At 39.4% G+C, this 17,178-nt stretch overlaps 1 protein-coding gene across 7 annotated transcripts in view; it reads left to right on the top strand.

Moving 5' to 3' along the window:
* Positions 1-17,178, top strand: part of LOC131678281 (metabotropic glutamate receptor 1-like) — a 52,423-nt gene that overhangs the window by 7,873 nt on the left and 27,372 nt on the right. For 4 of the 7 annotated variants that reach the window (XM_058958322.1, XM_058958329.1, XM_058958338.1 and 1 more), the window contains exon 2: positions 6,936-7,377. In XM_058958322.1, the coding sequence (XP_058814305.1) occupies positions 7,075-7,377 (303 nt within the window). In that variant the 5' untranslated portion in view covers positions 6,936-7,074. The remainder of the gene's footprint in view (positions 1-6,935; positions 7,378-17,178) is intronic. The other 3 variants (XM_058958348.1, XM_058958358.1, XM_058958375.1) reach the window with 1 other exon arrangement.

Below are 17,178 nucleotides of genomic sequence, written 5' to 3'. Positions count from 1 at the left end.
TAGTTCAATGTGTATTGTTTGCATTAATTTTGAAGTTTCACTAGTAATTGTGCAACCGTTGCGTAAATGTAGACAGAAGAATATCAGCGGCGTATACGAATTTTGCGCAGGTATGGAAAATGGATCTCCGTATAGTGTGAAGGGTCATAAGTGGGTAATCAAAGCTTCCAAGAGCAATCTCAATAGTTCAGTGAGAGACGTGTCGAAAAAACTGCACTCAAGCAAGACTTGGGTGCAAAATTTAACAAACGCATATATAAAGTCCAAAAGGCGCCGAATCGCGATGATTGACAGAATACAGCGCGTGAGCATCACGTGCGCGGAAACTCTACACTCAGCTGTTGACGAAACCACATTGTCTCGTCATGGATAAAGAGACTTATGTGAAAGCAAATTTACGACAGCTTTCCTTTTTTACTGCTCGTCATAAGTTCGACGTTTCTGAGGAAATTAGAAAGAAAAAGGTGTTTAAGTTTGTCAAAAAGTACCTTATTTGGCAAGCGATTTGCTCGTGCGGAAAGCAGAGCCCCGCACGTGACAAACTAAACGGTTAATTAGCAGGAGTACCTGAATGATGGCCTTCAAAAGCGTCAACTTCCTTTAGTAAGGTCTCACGATGGTCTTGCGTTTTCCTGGTCGAATTTACCCTCGTGCCGTTAGTCGAGAATGTTCTGGAGTGGTAAAAGACGGCCAATTAAGAAATAATGGGCCATCATGAATCAGGCACTCCGGAAGCATCATAAGGAAGTGAAATGTGAAGCAGATATGATGAAAAAGTTGATTTCCAAACAAAAACAAGTTGCCCCAAGAGTTGTACAAGATCTTATGAGCAGTGTTAAGAGGAAGGTATGTGTAGATATGGCTATGAAATTGAATAAAAGGTAATGGAAAAAACAGGGGTTTGCTCAGAAACACAATTTTGTTTTCGTTTTTTGGAGCTAGTATCAATCCGGCGCGAGCTTAGTCCTGTCACTGAGTCGGATTGTGATGAGAGGATCTCGAGATGCACCTCCATAACTTTTTTAGTTATATGTTTTGTGCCCCTAACGCGCAAAGGTGGTTTTAAACATTTTTCTCCTTAGTGGGGGCAAAATTAGTTTTTACCTAAATTTTTCTCCACCAAGGGTAGTGAAAATTCACCAAACAGGTAACCCTGATCTTGGTAAATTGTTGAGAGAATTTAAAATATTTTCAATCGCGAACGGAGCATTGATAGTAGCACACTTTCCAGTACGAAGCCTGCAGCGGACTGTGCGCTCTCCACACCTTTTTTTAGTGAGGATTTTTGTTGGTTGGGGTTTTGCTGAAATTTTCGGCGGGTGGAAGATCGGTGAAGTTTTGCTTGGTTATAATCATCAGTACAGATCAATACCGATGAACCTGTCTAGATGCCGTGTGACATCCGGCGGGTTTAAATGTTTCATCCAAGATTTGATCCACTGAGTTCCTGTTCCCGTATCGAAGAAGACCACTGACAACAGATGTCCCTAAATCGAGGTGCCGAGGACTTAATGGCTGGAGGGTCTAATATATGCCAGTCGCTCATGGAGCATAATGAGTTTTGTGCTTGCTGAGTTATGCGAATCTCTGACACATATGGGACCGCTGTTTCTTCGCAAATCGTGGGAAACAAATTATGATCGTGTCTCATTTGAACCCGGTATAGTTTGCTATATACGTTTATAACCCAACGTTGAAAATAGATAATGTAAAGGTTTATAATTATAAATGGTTTGAGTAACACAAATCAATTTCCAGCATAAACGAACAGCAACTATGAATCTATGTCGACTTATGTGGGAACGTAGAGCTTCCATAGCATTGGTTAATGAAATGCAATTTATTAAGGAAACTTCTTTATTGAATAGTTACCAAACATTGCCTTCATTGCTTACAACAAGACAGGCATGACTCGTTCATGTATTATTGCAAATAGGGCTATTGACATGCCACACGCGTCATCGAAACTCACAACTCGCGATATCTGTACTGTCACAGTTACGCTGACTGTTGGTAACATAAGAAAAAAGTACATATATTGTTCGCCATAAATGTCGCATAATGAGTATTCACCTTCTGATCATTTCAAAGGCGTTGTATCATATTGTAGCAGAAATGGGCTTCGGATCATTATGGGCAGTGATGCAAATGCTCATCACATCATTTTGGCAATTCTGATACCAATCTGAGAAGCTCTGATCTGATGGAATATATAAGTAGTACAAATCTACATATTCTGAATGTAGGAAACTGACCAACTTTTGCGAGGTCTGGAAGAGAGGACATAAAACTTTGCTCTGAAAGAGTTTCGCATGAGCTGGACAAAACGGCAGGTTCCAAATGAAACTGAACCGTCTCTATCTGATAATAAATAATTTTTTTTTCGATCGTCTTGATGTCACACCAAATGAGGTGACATATCGTAATCCTAAATCTACAAACTTGAACCTCTTTTTGGGAAACTTGGCGACTAAATGTCATGGATATTTTCCAACAATTAGTCAACTAGATGACTTGGATGACGTCGTGGATACAACAAACTCGTTCATAGTAGCATCCTGCGAAGAAGCTTGTTCGCTCGTGCAGCTAGATCGACTAAGGGTACCCTTTGATGGAAGGCTGAGCTTGAAGGAATGAAGAAAGATACGATAAGAACTTGTAACCGGCGTCAGCGTGACTCCAGGGCTTTCATGTCAGCTCGTAGTGCATAAAATAAATTGCTTAGATCTGTAGAGCGGGCTGGCTGGCAAAACCTATGCACTAATTTTCTAGTTTGAACGAGGATTGTAGGTTGAATAAAATTCTCTCAAAAACGAAAGATTTTCAGATGAACTCCCTTAAACCAGAGATGGTGTTTATGGAACAGATGTTCTTACTTGTCTCTTCGGACTCGTGGGCGTTAGCACGCACATTTGCTACTACTGAATCGGTAAAGTGGGCAGTTGACAGCTTTGTTCCATGTAAATCGACCGGAAAAGATGGATTTATTCCATGCTGCTACAAAAGGGATTTCATATTCTCGAACATATCTTGAAAAATATTATGCTTACCAGTTTTGTTAGCGGGTTTATCCCAAAATGATGGCGAGAAATAAATTGCTATCAGTTCGACAAACAATCCAAGCTGACATCAAATTAGCACCAGTTAGATCTAAAATCCAAACCGTTCACACAAGTTATGTGAATGACTAAAACAACTGGATTGGTCCCGAGTGGTGTCCAGCCAAGCACAGATGCTCTGGTTTGCTAACGAGATACTGAATACGAACACAGTAAAAAAATGCTTAGTTCCAGGATTCTGGAAGCGACGAGCGGTCATGGAGTATCTCAATATATTTCGGGTTGGATCAACGCTGTCCTCAGGATGGCGATCTGTCACCTTTGTTATGGAACATGATTGCCGACGGCTTATTGAGGAAACTTAATAAGCTTAGACTCCCAACCGGACGGGGGTGGGCATAGCGTAGTTGGTAAATCGATTGCCTTGTACGTAGCTCACCTGGTTTTGAGTCCCAACCCCGTACAAAAGGTTAGAGATTTTTCTTAGGAGATTTTTCTAACCCGAAGAGACGAATGATCCTAAGGTTAAAACCTCTACAATCGAAATAAAAAAATCCAACTTACGGGTTTGCCGACGATTTGTAACTATTGAACTTTGCATCGAAACAATCTTTGACTTAATGAAACAAGCTGTCGATAAATTGTGTCGACAAGTTCAATTATCAGTTAACCCAAACAAAACTTCAAAGGTTCTTTTCACGAAGAATCGAATAACAACTAAGGTTCGTACTTGCAGTTCTTTGTTTCTGAGTTACAGAGTGTGCATATCAAAGAGTTATATTGGATTTCAAACTGAACTGGCCTGCTTACGTTGAGTTCAGAATCAAGAAAGCGTACATGGCCTACGGGCAGTGAAGACGAAATATCTACATCTATTGGATCTACACTATACGACAATTGTACGTCCAATACTATCATACGGATGCCTTGTTTGAGGCAAATGAGAGAGGTGGTGACAGTTCAGTCGAAGCTAAACCATCTGCAAAGAATGGTGCTCATAGCGTTGATTGGAGCTTTCACGACGACTCCGACTGCTGCCCTTGAGACCCTTCTAAATATCAAACCATTACACATACATCTTAAACAAGAAGTACTCCCATGTACATACAGACTACAGGTTACTGATTTTTGGAGCAGTAACCATGTTGATCTTGCTATGGTTACAAAGGGATACATGGGGAGAAGAAATTCTTGCTCCCAGCGATATTACATTCATATGCAGATTGCTTCTCGAGAGGTGTGGTTGTCTGACTATATGGAGAGACCAACTAACGCAAGAGCCCTGTTACACTGACGGCTCTTTGACGGAGGGCGTGCTGGTGCTGGTGTCTACTATTGTGAAATGAGAGTGGAACAGTCTCACTCGCTGGGTAAATACTGTGCTATATTCCAAGCAGAAATCTTAGCGATTATTTGCTGGGTACAGTCGGCTTTCAACAGAGCTTGTCTGATGCAGTTATAAACTTCTGCTCTGACAATCAAGCTGCAATCAAGGCCCTTAGCTTGGAGAAACCACGATCCAAGCTAGTGATCGCATGCCGAACCCGAGTCGAAGAACTAAGCATTGTCAACACTATCTACTTTGTCTGGGTGCCCGGAGCAGCAACAATACTGGAAATGAATGGGCTAACGAATTGGCCAGGGCAGATGCAGCGGTTGACTTCGTTGGTCCTGAGCTCGCCATTCCAATTTCGACACGTTAAATAAGAGGAAAATTCGGTCCTGGACTTCGTCCGAGCACCGCAATTATTGGAGAAAACTACAAACGTGTCGCCAAACAAGGGCGTTCCTGGAACAACCGCGCCGTATTATTTCAAAAAATCTACCTACTACATTTTTCGAAGCACCACTGCGGCATGCTGACCAGGACTTTAACCGGCAACTGCAAACTCAATTATCACGCACGGCAACTATTCAGCTCGCTGAGTCATTTTCATGTGATCTTTGTGAATCCGACTACGCAACCTCATATCATTTGCTACTGCCCAGCAGTAGCGCAATGCGATTTCGAGTTTTCTGCTGTCCTTACATAAACCTCACCGTGTTTGGACGACTGAAACTCAATGCCATACTAAAGTTGCTTATCCAATAAGGGACCATTCATAAATTGCGTAACGCGAAAATTGCCCAAAATTGATTCCCCACTCCTCCCATGTAACAAATTGTCACAAATTACTCTATACCCCCCCCCCCCCCCCTATTACGTAACAAATGCTTCGAAAAGAACAATTTTTGTTCAGTAAAAACATGTTACGTAACGATCTAACTTACTCCCCCTCCCCCATATGTCACAACTTTTCGTACCCCCTCCCCCATGAACGCGTTATGTGATTTATTAATAGTCCCTAAGAGCTATAGGCTTTCACGCTTTTACGATTGAGCTACTTGTGAATTTAACCGTTATGTGTCCAAAACAAAAACACCTTTAACAGGCCAACGAGGGTACCAGGGTACCCACAAATTGAAATGCTCATAACTATGGCTTCCTTTAACCGATTTGGACAGATGTGTTGGATTCGAGAACTCGTCCACTATTTGATTCGGTAAAATTGAACCGGATGAATGGATCTGGTTCTTGGTAATCCAGATTTTCCGGAGTAATGTTCCAGTACTAGGGTATTTGTGAATTTTAATAATGTCCTAGTAATATGAGTATCAAAACTCTTCAAATTTTCTCGGAAGTGTGTTATGTATTGTTACGGGACCCTATGGTAATTTGAAAAATAGAATTGGAATGGAATGGTCACTCACGGCCTCACGGGAACCTACTCCGGAATGTCCGTTCCGGGGTCAAATCACCAAATGGTTCCAAAACCACGAGATGCAACCTAATGATGCAATTCCAACAATTTTGATACCCATGTTGGAATTGTTCGCTGCTATATACGAATGTCTTTGTAATATTTACGAGCACCATTCGTCAAACCGTCAACGTCATTGTTGGAGTCATTGTTGCTATTCGTCAGATGATTGTTGATCATCACGACGGTCTCGGTCTGACTATTTAGCAGCCGTATCCGTGTCCGCCGGTTTCAGGAAGATTTCCTGAACCTCTTTCGCTTGATCCAGAATCCATTGAAATTCACAAATAGTATCCCAGCACTGGAACATGCTTCCGGAAATCCGGATTCCCCGGAACCGAATGAAGTTACTCGATTCATTTTTACCAAGTCTAAAAGTGGATGAGTTCCTGAATCCAAAACACCTAAAAGTATCAAAATCGGTTTGAAATTACCTTAGTTATTGGCATGTCAGTTTTGTGGGTACCCGGGTACCAACGTCGACCTGTTACGAAGCAAAAAAAAATCAGGAAGCCCTCCTCACTCCCCCTTACTATATCAACAATATTATTAACCCAAAAGCTTGACTTAGTAAAGTTCTAAGTTGTCACAAAGTTTTAATTTCCAGCTATGGATAAAACATGGCAATTTCATTAATTGAAACCTAAAAAGGTACCCGGGTACCGCGTCGGACACATAACGGTTAACTTACTTGCTATTAGTCTTTATGTTGTTGTTTTTACTTCTCCTCCAAATCTAGTTCCTCCCTCCTCTTTCTTCTTTCCATCCGATTAGAGAAATTATGAGGATACATCCCAGATTACATACGGGGAACGTGCCATTTGAGCCGAAATGTTCTGATTCCTGAACCCCTTAAAAAGCTAAAAATCAAACATTGCCAAATACAAATTTTATTCCGGTCGTCAAAAACATAACCAAAATATATTTGTAAGTATGTATTATATTGAGCCCATAAACCGAACTGGTGTAATTTTAAAGGTTGAATTGATTCAAATATGTTAAATGGCTCTTGATACCTATACTTAATATTATACTATTGTTATAATAACCAAATATATCCCAATTAAATGCAAAGCAAGCTATGAACAGACAACAGTCACCGAAACAATAATTATGACACAAATATGAACAAATATCACGGCATGCTTAAGTGGCGGACATTGTTGTACAGCATAATATCGTACATGTGCCGGACCGGCTGGGACAAGTAAACAATGCACTCCACTATAAGGTCCTTGCAACTGCCAGTGCTGGTTGTAGCCACGTGTCTCATATCTTGGTTGATTGAGTCTATCGGAGCGAACATACCAGATTCAGCGAACGCCACCACCACCACCGTCACTAGGAGCAGCAACAACACTGCAACCACGGCTGTATATTCCAATCCTCAACAAGATGCATCCAAACGGGCATCCGCACACATATCCGGTGATTTCATCATCGGTGTCCTGTTCTCAGTTCACCATCTACCGCGACAGAAGCGCACCGGTCCGAATCACTTTCTGGCCTGCGGAGAGGTAAGCATAGCATAGGTTCCCCTTTTCCGAACAATGGTACTGTCGAGACTGAAGAAATAGTTGTTCTGCACGAATGAATCGCACAAAGTGGTGCCTCATTCTCGGATAGGCATCTGAAATATTTATCTGGGTTAAGAGCAATTGATATTTATCGAAATAGTTGGGAGTTGTTATCAAATGCTCTCGTTAAAATTTTGCCTTTTCTGTAAGGATTTTTTTTAGTTGAGTATAGTTCGAAAATCTAAAAATTATCATTCGTTTTCGAAAGCGTGATTTGTGGCAAAGTTACGATGATTGTTCACTGTCACCAATGGTCTCATTCTGACGAATGTCCCTTTATTAGGGGCCCGTACACGAGGCGTTAGTAATGTCATTACTGAGCAGCAATGCCACTTTTAATGAACGTGTAAGGCGAGTAATGATGTAAATCCCATACAATTCTAGTAATGTCATTACTTAGTAATGACACTTTTATTGCGCGTGTAAGGGGCCCTATTGAGTCTACCAAATGACCGATAGCTGTACTGTTAATAGGTTGTACCATTATGGTTATCAATATTTATTTAAGGCAACACCGGAACGTTATAGGATCCATCATTCGCATGAAATAAAATGTCTAATTGCAGTGTTATGGAGAACAGTAAGGAAAACTGAGCCAGGTGCACATACAGGGCTAGTTGACATAGTCTACATATCTTTGAATAATACTCTTCTGGGGGCACGGGAGGACGCCTCTCAGGACGTTATAATTATTGTCCAACTAGCTGTACATTTGAAAATGTACGTTATTTTATTAGTTAGTTTGTTAGTTAGTTAGTCGAAAAATACACGTGTGTCTTGTCATATTAATCAGTTGCAGGGGGTGCCTGGACCGACATTTTCTCAAAACAATTCCAGATATGGGCTCAGAGTTTTTTCCTTGGTCCATCATATTTCTTTTATTTTAAAGAGCAATCAATGTTCTCAGCCAAATGTGCCTCCTTTCATATTCTCAGGTTTTGAAGATACCGATTTTTTTCGGATCAGATTTGGAAAAGAACATCGTGCGAAGTGTAACGCAATAACTTTCGCCTCCAAGCTAAATCCGCGCTAAGTTGAACTTATATGTAGACTATCACGTACCAAACATTGATAGGTGACGATCCTATCCATCCGATCTCTGGAGAAAATTTTCTAAACTGACATAGCTATTCTGGTCTCAAAAGGATTGATTTCATTTATCACATGAGACTTCGATATATAACCGAGCGAAACAAAGAAGTATACCAAATTGAATCAGTTTATTTTCCGCAAAAGTCATATCACACCATGCCAATCAGTCGATGACACTTGTCCCACGATGTGGTGAATGGATATGGGTTTGATTGTACACCCATAGCACTTTTCTATAACTTCCATCCCAGTCCGTTTGTTGACGAAGCGTGACCGCGGAAAGTGTATAATAGGGACAAAGATTGACTAAGCATTATCAACGTCATTACGAGATAAGCTGATTCGATTATTGAGTCTATCCGCTTTCCATCACCTCCAGAGTGTGGTGCCAGTTGAAGAAGGATTGTTCATGGATGCCTGTTTTAGGCGGCTGTTAACTAAATTACGCCTCATTTCGCTGGAATAGCTATCACATGCCTCTTGTAGTAGAAGTGATAATTTACCTCTATTCCAACCGAACCAAAGTTTACAAACTGTTAACATTTCTTGGACTACATATTCATGCAAATTTTGACCATAGTTGGCATAAACATCATAAAAGAAGCACAAGCGGTCATGTGATTCTCGCTCTTTCATCGTTGCCTTCACGAAGCAGAGTTGGTGCTGAGAAAAACTTTACAGCGCCATACCAACGCGATGGCAATCATGCGGTCCAGTAATGTCCTTTCTGTTGCAGTACAAAGTTAAGTGGATTGGTAAATTGAAAAGTGACACCCATACCAGATATGCATGAAAAGAGCAGTGCGAGCAATTGCTTGTTTGGCTGGGTAGATGACAAAATGCAATTCACACATGATTTCAGTCACTGAGAAGCAACGTAAAACAATGCAGTGTTTTTGATGGTATTGTATTTCTAGTAATCGAGTGTAATTCAGATGGAATACAATCGACAAACAAAAAATGCAACTTGTTTTATTACAATATATTTTGACGACAGGACCATTTTGATTCAATCTAATAAAATTTAATTATACTGGTTTATAGAGCCTTACAGACAATTATCGATTATTACCAATGATCGAACATTTACAGCTTGTTATTTTGTTACTTATGTAATAAGACTTTAACAGAGAGGATCATCCACCTTTTGAAAATAATGTATACTTCAAAAATATGATTCAATTTATAATTCAAAATAGATAAAAAACAAATAAACAATCGGGTATTATTTTTGTCGACTATCCAGAGCCCATTGCTTTTCGTGTTAATTTTCTTTTTTGGTAGCGAGCAATGGCCAGCGTCATCCTCTTCCACTTGCTGATCATTCCGCATGATTTCTCCATCGCTTATGCCATGTCGTCGTCGCTAGAGTTTTGTTTTGCGCTGTTACATGTTTGGTGCTTTTTGTGGTTTCGTATGCTCATGTTTATTCCCTAGGTATGTTAACTATTGACTTGGGGATACCGTGGAATATTGTTTATCCGCATTTATTTTATGGCCGATTGTCTGCAGTGTATCAGCAGATGTCGAAGGCTATTTGATGGTATTGGTTGCAGTAGATGAATTTTTCTTTAGTTATTTTGGCGCATGGCTTACTATAGTGTACATCTGGGTACATAATTGACACGTGAGTGTCTGCATAGAGTTTTTTGTATGTAGTTAACACTTTGAGATGATATGCCCTCGAAAGTCAAGTAAGACGGGATAGGTTGGTTCAGCCGCATTCGTACCACCCGAACACCGTTGAGAATGCCAGTTTCGCGAAATGTCGTTGTGGACGGATTCCACTTCTCCATACTTTGGCATCATTCTTTTAATATAATCTGTGCTAGTACGAGGTGCCAAATCATGTAGGCGAATTTCTGTTAGATCACAATCATTTTTCATATTCGACGTTGTGTTGCATATTGTTCCTTGCTACGAAGCCTTTTGCCTCGGCTTAGGAGTGAAATGCTATTAGTACTACTTGTCTCGAATGATGTATGTGCCAGATATCTGAAAGAACATGTTCCATTTTCACCTTGATTGGAGGTTCCACCTCGCGCATTGTAGGTCTTAGATGGATCTGCGAAAAGTCTATTGCGATTGTGGTCTCTTGTAATGGGCAAAATTTATTTTGTGGTTAGCTTATTTCACTCGCAGTTGGGGGCTACGGAGCCTGGCTGTGCCTATATGTTACACGTACACGTTAGAGTGGCGCAGCGCGGGTAGTATTTTTTGTTTGTGTGCTGTTCGCAAGCAGTGCACTTTTTGACTTCTGATCTGTACGAGATGACGAAGCAGACTGCGTTTATATGTTCAATTCCAAACCAATTGAATGCTCAAAAATTCATAAAAAATATAAGCAATTACTGCAAAATATTCGTTCTGCAACTTTGTAGAAGACACCCAATTTTTATCTCTCTCCGTTCAAAAGTTAGAGTTGGCGCCCTCTTTGCAGTCATTATTATTTAGTGGATTGATTAGCACTTTTCGCCAAGTTTGAAAACAATTAAATTACCTTTCTTATTTTCACTCACAGTGATAATCTGATGCATACAATGCCACCTAGCGGTGACAATGCATGCTAGTGAGTTTTCTCCATGCAAACTGTCCCAAAATCCTATACAAACTTCAGGAGATTGGTCCGGTAGTTAGACTTGTACGATTTGCTTCAAATTTTGCGCAAATACTTCGTGTGGGACTATGAATCGACTCAGGGTGGGAAGAGGGGGATCAGTTTTTTCTTGTCACTCTAGTGGCCATAGGCGCTGATGAATGTAATAGGAACGTTATGCGGATCGAATTATTTTTGCCACGTTGGCCATTTTAAGAGCAATATATTACGTTGATCCCGTAGTTAGCCTGCGGTCATGGAAGATTTTTAATTGACGCGAAGTTATGGGTGGTTCGCCCATCACCTTCTCTGCTGGGACAATCAACCAACGAGCATCGACTCGTGACACCATACACACCTTCGGTTCAGTCTCTACTGCGAGAGCATGTGATAACCGCCACCACCAATGTTAGGGGTCTCGCATGAGACGATCCACCCATGCGGGACGATTCGCACGAAGCAAAGTGCAATCATATATCAATGTACCCCCGACTGAACAGACAGCATATACACTGCTGCGTAGTTATATTCAGTGTTAGCTTAGTTAGCATTCTGATGAGATGTCGAAACACAAATTTCATAACTAAATAAGATAGTGTTGTGTTCTTCACATTGCACATTTTTCAGAAAGCAATATAGCGTAGCGTGCGTTATTTTGAATTTCACGCGAACTTTGGTTTTAAACTGTGAATCTCCGTTTCATTTTTTTTCAAAACTTTGTTGACAACGATTTAATATGAAGCCCGAATTTCTGATAATGTTGGTTTTGTTGTGCTCCCCAGTCCAGTCCAATAAGAGAATTAGATTGTTAAAAAATGTTTATGTCCCATGAAAAACGATTATTTAAAAAATATATGACCACAAACAATCCAAAGCTAGAAAGAAATTTTCAAACCATCAAACATTTTATACATTTTGGCATCACAAAGAAATTTTCGATTTCCAAAAGCCATAGAACGAAAAAAAATCACGGTGTAGTTTGTTTTGATATATTATATGTATAACAAATTTGCATTCAATTTGAAAAAATGCAATTCATTTCAACTTTTCATCAACTTAACACTCCCTAATAACAAATTTGTTCAACAAACGTCTTACGCTGATCTACTTCGTTTGATGCTTTGTTGGATGTAGAGAGCTAGTTTCTTGACGTCTTACACTCAACGCAAAATATATATCAAATTTCTATTTTGATGGAAAGTAAATGCATTTAATTTCGTTGATTTTTAAAAATGCGTTACAAATGATCTGTCCCTAGTTCTTAAATCTATCAGTAACCTATCCTCACACACATTAACGAAATAGCGTCAAACATTTGTTGTCACTTTTAGTTTTTTTTAAAGTTTTTTGTCGTTACATATCCCAGTAAACCATTATTGAGATATCTGATGTTTAAGATACGCACACCGAGATCGCGTATTTTTATACTACCGCCCTCCCCTTAAGGGGTTATATCTACGTAAGTGAGTAAAAAATTTGAAAATTTGAAATTTCTTTGTTTTCTTAATGCAGCTTCTCTCAAGAGTGTTTCTCCAAAATTGCAAAAGAATCTGATAATAAGAGCTGAAGTTACAGCACTAAATAGCCGAAGGTGTCCTGAGTGACATATTCGCATGTATTTGTAATGCGTACCGAATACTTGTTCATTCCGGAAGTCGCATTCGTCAGAATGTATATTATTGTTAGTGCATTAATGATCTTTTGAAAAATGAGTTGCCTGGAAGATGGGTTGTTGAATTCACCTAAAACAGTTATAATCAATTTATCTGGGAAATTAGTCCAAAGAATCTTCCTAGAGGTGTTTTATCAGTCGAACTCGCATCTTCCACTTCCGATTGCATTTTCAGCGTAGACGAGAGACGCGTGTCGATCGCTGGGCAGCGCTTGCAAGAAGTTACTAAAGAGGGAAGAATGGCACGTCATTAATATCAAATTGACACTCTTGGTGCAACTGTGGCCTCAGAAGGTAGTCGGTATGGCCCCGGAATAGATAACTCCATGCAGGTCCAATATAACTCATACCAACATTACACAATATTGACTTGAAACCTCAAACGCAATTATCACAAAACCGCTTTTTTCGAAAACGGCTTCGTGGTGACAACGATTACTCGGCACATACTAAACCGATCGATTTAAAATTTTCACCATTTACTTTCTTATCACAATGGCTTCATTATGCACGTAGGAATTTTTATTTTGAGTATACTTCTATTTTTTAGACCAAAAAATTAATATTCTAATTTATTTGAAATAAAAATTTCAAGAAATAGTAAGGTACGCTGGGGAGTTTTGAACCATGGGGGGGGGGGGGGTTGTGAACACCGTCATTACCCGCTAAGCTAAAAATGTTGAAACTGTTAAATGTTTCTACTGTGATGACATCACTTTCTCATAAGCATTTTTATGTGAAGAACAGGATTCTTCTACCATAATTTTAAACGCTATGTGCCGCAACCACGAATGCAGGTGGTTTGGGGCGAATCATATTGTCACCTATACATTGCGAATCCGATCATGTTCTAACTCATCTTTAGTTTAGAAATATCTTAAAATTTATCGTCTATAGCCCTAATAAAAATAAACTACAACAATATTCCATTTCTCCTACTTTTTATGATGGTTCACAACCACCCACGAACCCAAAAAATACTGATTCCGCGCAATCTGCTATATCTCAAACAAGATATTGATTTTTTTCAATTGCTTCAGCCGGTGGATGTATTAAGCAGTCCTTTACAAATACCAGTTCAGATATTGAAAATCGACCAATGTTTATGGTAGTTAGGCCCCGAAAACAAAACTATGTTCACAACTCCCCACCGTCCCCTACCTTTTTGTAAAAAAAGAAATTTTGTAGAATTCTTCGTCCACGAAGGGTGTCCGGGCATGTACTAACGAAAAACTATTGGTTTTACCATTGCAGATAAGCCGTCTTTGATTTATAATTGTCACCGCACATGAGGTTCAAAATAAGGTGATTCGTGACAACAGATATATTACTGTCAGTTTGCAAGCTTTTGCAATATAAAAATTGCTGCAAATACCTTTAACCATGTATTATAACATATGCAAAATAGGATAACAAAACAAGATAAGAATTGTAAAATATAAATGAACTATTTGTTTTGAGATCCAAGTAGATATAACCCCTTACGTCCAGAAGCTGTTTGTTTGGCTCCCTTTTCACCGTGTAAACAATTCAGGTATCAAAACGGCAAAAAACCAACGCAGCTGGACAAGTTTATGAGTATTTCTCGAGCACCTTTTCAAATAGATGTATTTAACAATGAATGACTCACTGTATGTATACTTTCTCTTTTGTTAATAATTCGGTCGCTTTTATATTTATTCATTACCTCTTTGCATATTATGCTACTCAAAACCGCCGTCTTTAGATCTGTTCTGCAAAATTAGTGGAAAGTTTTTATAGTGATGCAGTAATAATCGAAAGAGAAAGTAAACAAAGAGAATTTTTCAATGTTTGATACGTCTGTATGAAAAAGTACTCGAGATTTGCCACTTTAATGGCTCCATGCATTTTTTTACAAATATGTTTAGAGGCCCAATGGCCGTTAGTGTTAGTGGGCGAACGGAAAGCCGTAGTTAGGGACGGCTTACTCTTCTCTTACGCAAGTAAAGGAATGGGTGGGAAGTGGGATTGACTGATTGGCATTGTCGATGGCTGACCGATCGTTGCGACGGACATACTTCATAAAAAAACTTTGGTGTAGTGGTTTCCAGCTTGTACAAAAGAATGACAATAAAAGTGATTGACTTATATGACGTCTAGCCATATGGGTCATTCCACGCGAAGTGATCAAGGCGCGTGAAATCGGCCTTCATGGATTTGAACCAAATTGGAAGGAATTGTTCATCTAGGGCCAGTATATAAAAATCCATATATGTATACGCTATGTGTACGATTCTCCATCTGATTTAACTTCATTTAGCAAAAATTTCACCCGATTTAGCCTCAATCACGCACTAACCCAATTGCACATGGATTAGTCAATTGGGCCACTCCTGAGTTAATTTCTAGTCCCATCAGGAGTGTCTGCTGCAAAGTTAAGCCAAATCGGACAAGTTTAATTACTGGGCCAAAGTGTGCGCAGTTTGTACAGGATTTTTTCACAATTCTCCTCTGGAGAAACCACACTAACTTGAATTTGCATCGTTAGGTGGCACTGTATGCATCGGTTTATCACTACAAGTGAAAATAAGAAAGATAATTTTATTGCCCACAACTTTGTCAAAGATTGCAAATCAATCTAACAACCTTAAGAGAAGTGATTAATCTTTTAATGAAGTAATGTCTGAGTCAGTTTTGCATGGGGCCAAGCAGCATATTGAATCAGTAGTCACTCCCCACGAATTTTATTTTATACGAAACAATGGTTGACTTTGGCTGAATAGTATCTTTGAAAGAATTTCAGTAGGGTTACTGTGCCCTAATTCATCTTAGTTACTGTATTCATCACACCCATTTGAATACATTAGTTAGAGCAGTGTCTGCTCTCTCTGTTCAACGCATTAGGTCAAATGGTAGGATGAATAAGGGTGCGTTGTACTCAACTTTTCACATCGTTGCACCGCGAGTATTTTATATTGTCCAAGTCAGATTTTTTATGTCACTGCTTCTTAAGGACGAAGCACCTATTTAAGCGCAATCCCATCACTGTAAGCTTAGTTACAATCGAAATAGTGTGACATCCTTACTAATGACATGAATAAGGGCTCGTCTACCCCACATGATATGAGTCAGCTTTTAACTAGACAATTTTAGTTATATATTTCACCACATAGATGGCACCAACTCTTACTTTTCAACGGAAAGAGATAGAATGATGGTGTTTTGCACAAAGTTATAAAACACGTCTTTTCTAATAATTCTTATGAACATGTTTCTTCCCTTAAAAGATAGTATTGGCGCCCTCTACGCGGTGGGATATGTAACTAAAATTGTGTAGTTAAAAGATGACTGATATTATGTACTAAAATTCTTTCAAGCATATTATTCAGTTAAACTTAACCATTATTTCGCAAAAAAAATAAAGCTCATAGAAATCGACTACTGATTCACAACCATGTTATGTTAGGCCCCATGAAAAACTGACTCGGACATTACTTCATTAAAAATTTAATAACTTATCCTATGGATGAAGGATTGATTTGAAACCTTCAACAAAGTTGTAGGCAATAAAATTGTCTTTCTTATTTTCACTTGCAGTGATAAACTGATGTATATAGTGCCACCTAGCGGTGCAAAAACAACTTCGTATACTTTCTCTATGAAAAATGTGGAAAAATCCCATACAAACTTCGAACACATGTGCGGTAGCTAGACTTGACCGATTTGGCTTAAATTTGAAGCAGACACTCCTGGTAGGACTAGGAATCGACTCAGGGGTGGGCCGATTGAGTTTTCAAAAATTCGTTTAATTTCTGGGCAGTCTTAGTAACGATGGTAGGGTCAATATTTCAGATATTTAATCACACTATAATGCTGTTATTTATTGATACTCTGATGCTGTAATACTATTGACTGTCTGATGCTGATGCTTTCTACGGCATTCGCTTGGGAAGATATGCATTGTAATATTGTATTGTGGTGCCATATTGTAGATAAAGGGAAAGGTTGAGAGTGCCCTGCCGGGAATGAGAGAAGGATAAATGCAAAGCACTTGAACATTAGATCTCCAAAAGGTATAAATAGAAATCATGTAGTGGTCGCCAAGGCGTCCTTAACTGCTATGTACGGTGATCTGCCTTTGGCTCGATGGGAATCTATCAGTTGCAACCTGGCAACACAGTAATCTGCCCACAGTCAAACAACGTTCCTAGTAACAATTTAGGCTTTATGCTAGTTTTATTGCCACTCAATGTTAGCCATTGCCCAGCTCCCCTATCAACACCACCCACCGATGATCGCTACCTCGTTGCAGGTTATCTCTAGCTATGGATAGTTAATTCACTTTACATGAACATAATCGATTCCCTTGTTAACTACAGAAAAGTGTGACTTTTTTAGATAGAAAGATTATCGATCTTCT

The sequence above is a fragment of the Topomyia yanbarensis genome, chromosome 1 (assembly GCF_030247195.1).
Source record: "Topomyia yanbarensis strain Yona2022 chromosome 1, ASM3024719v1, whole genome shotgun sequence".
Taxonomy (NCBI): domain Eukaryota; kingdom Metazoa; phylum Arthropoda; class Insecta; order Diptera; family Culicidae; genus Topomyia; species Topomyia yanbarensis.
Note: the sequence above shows the minus strand (reverse complement) of the source record. Positions and strands in the feature narration are given on the sequence as shown.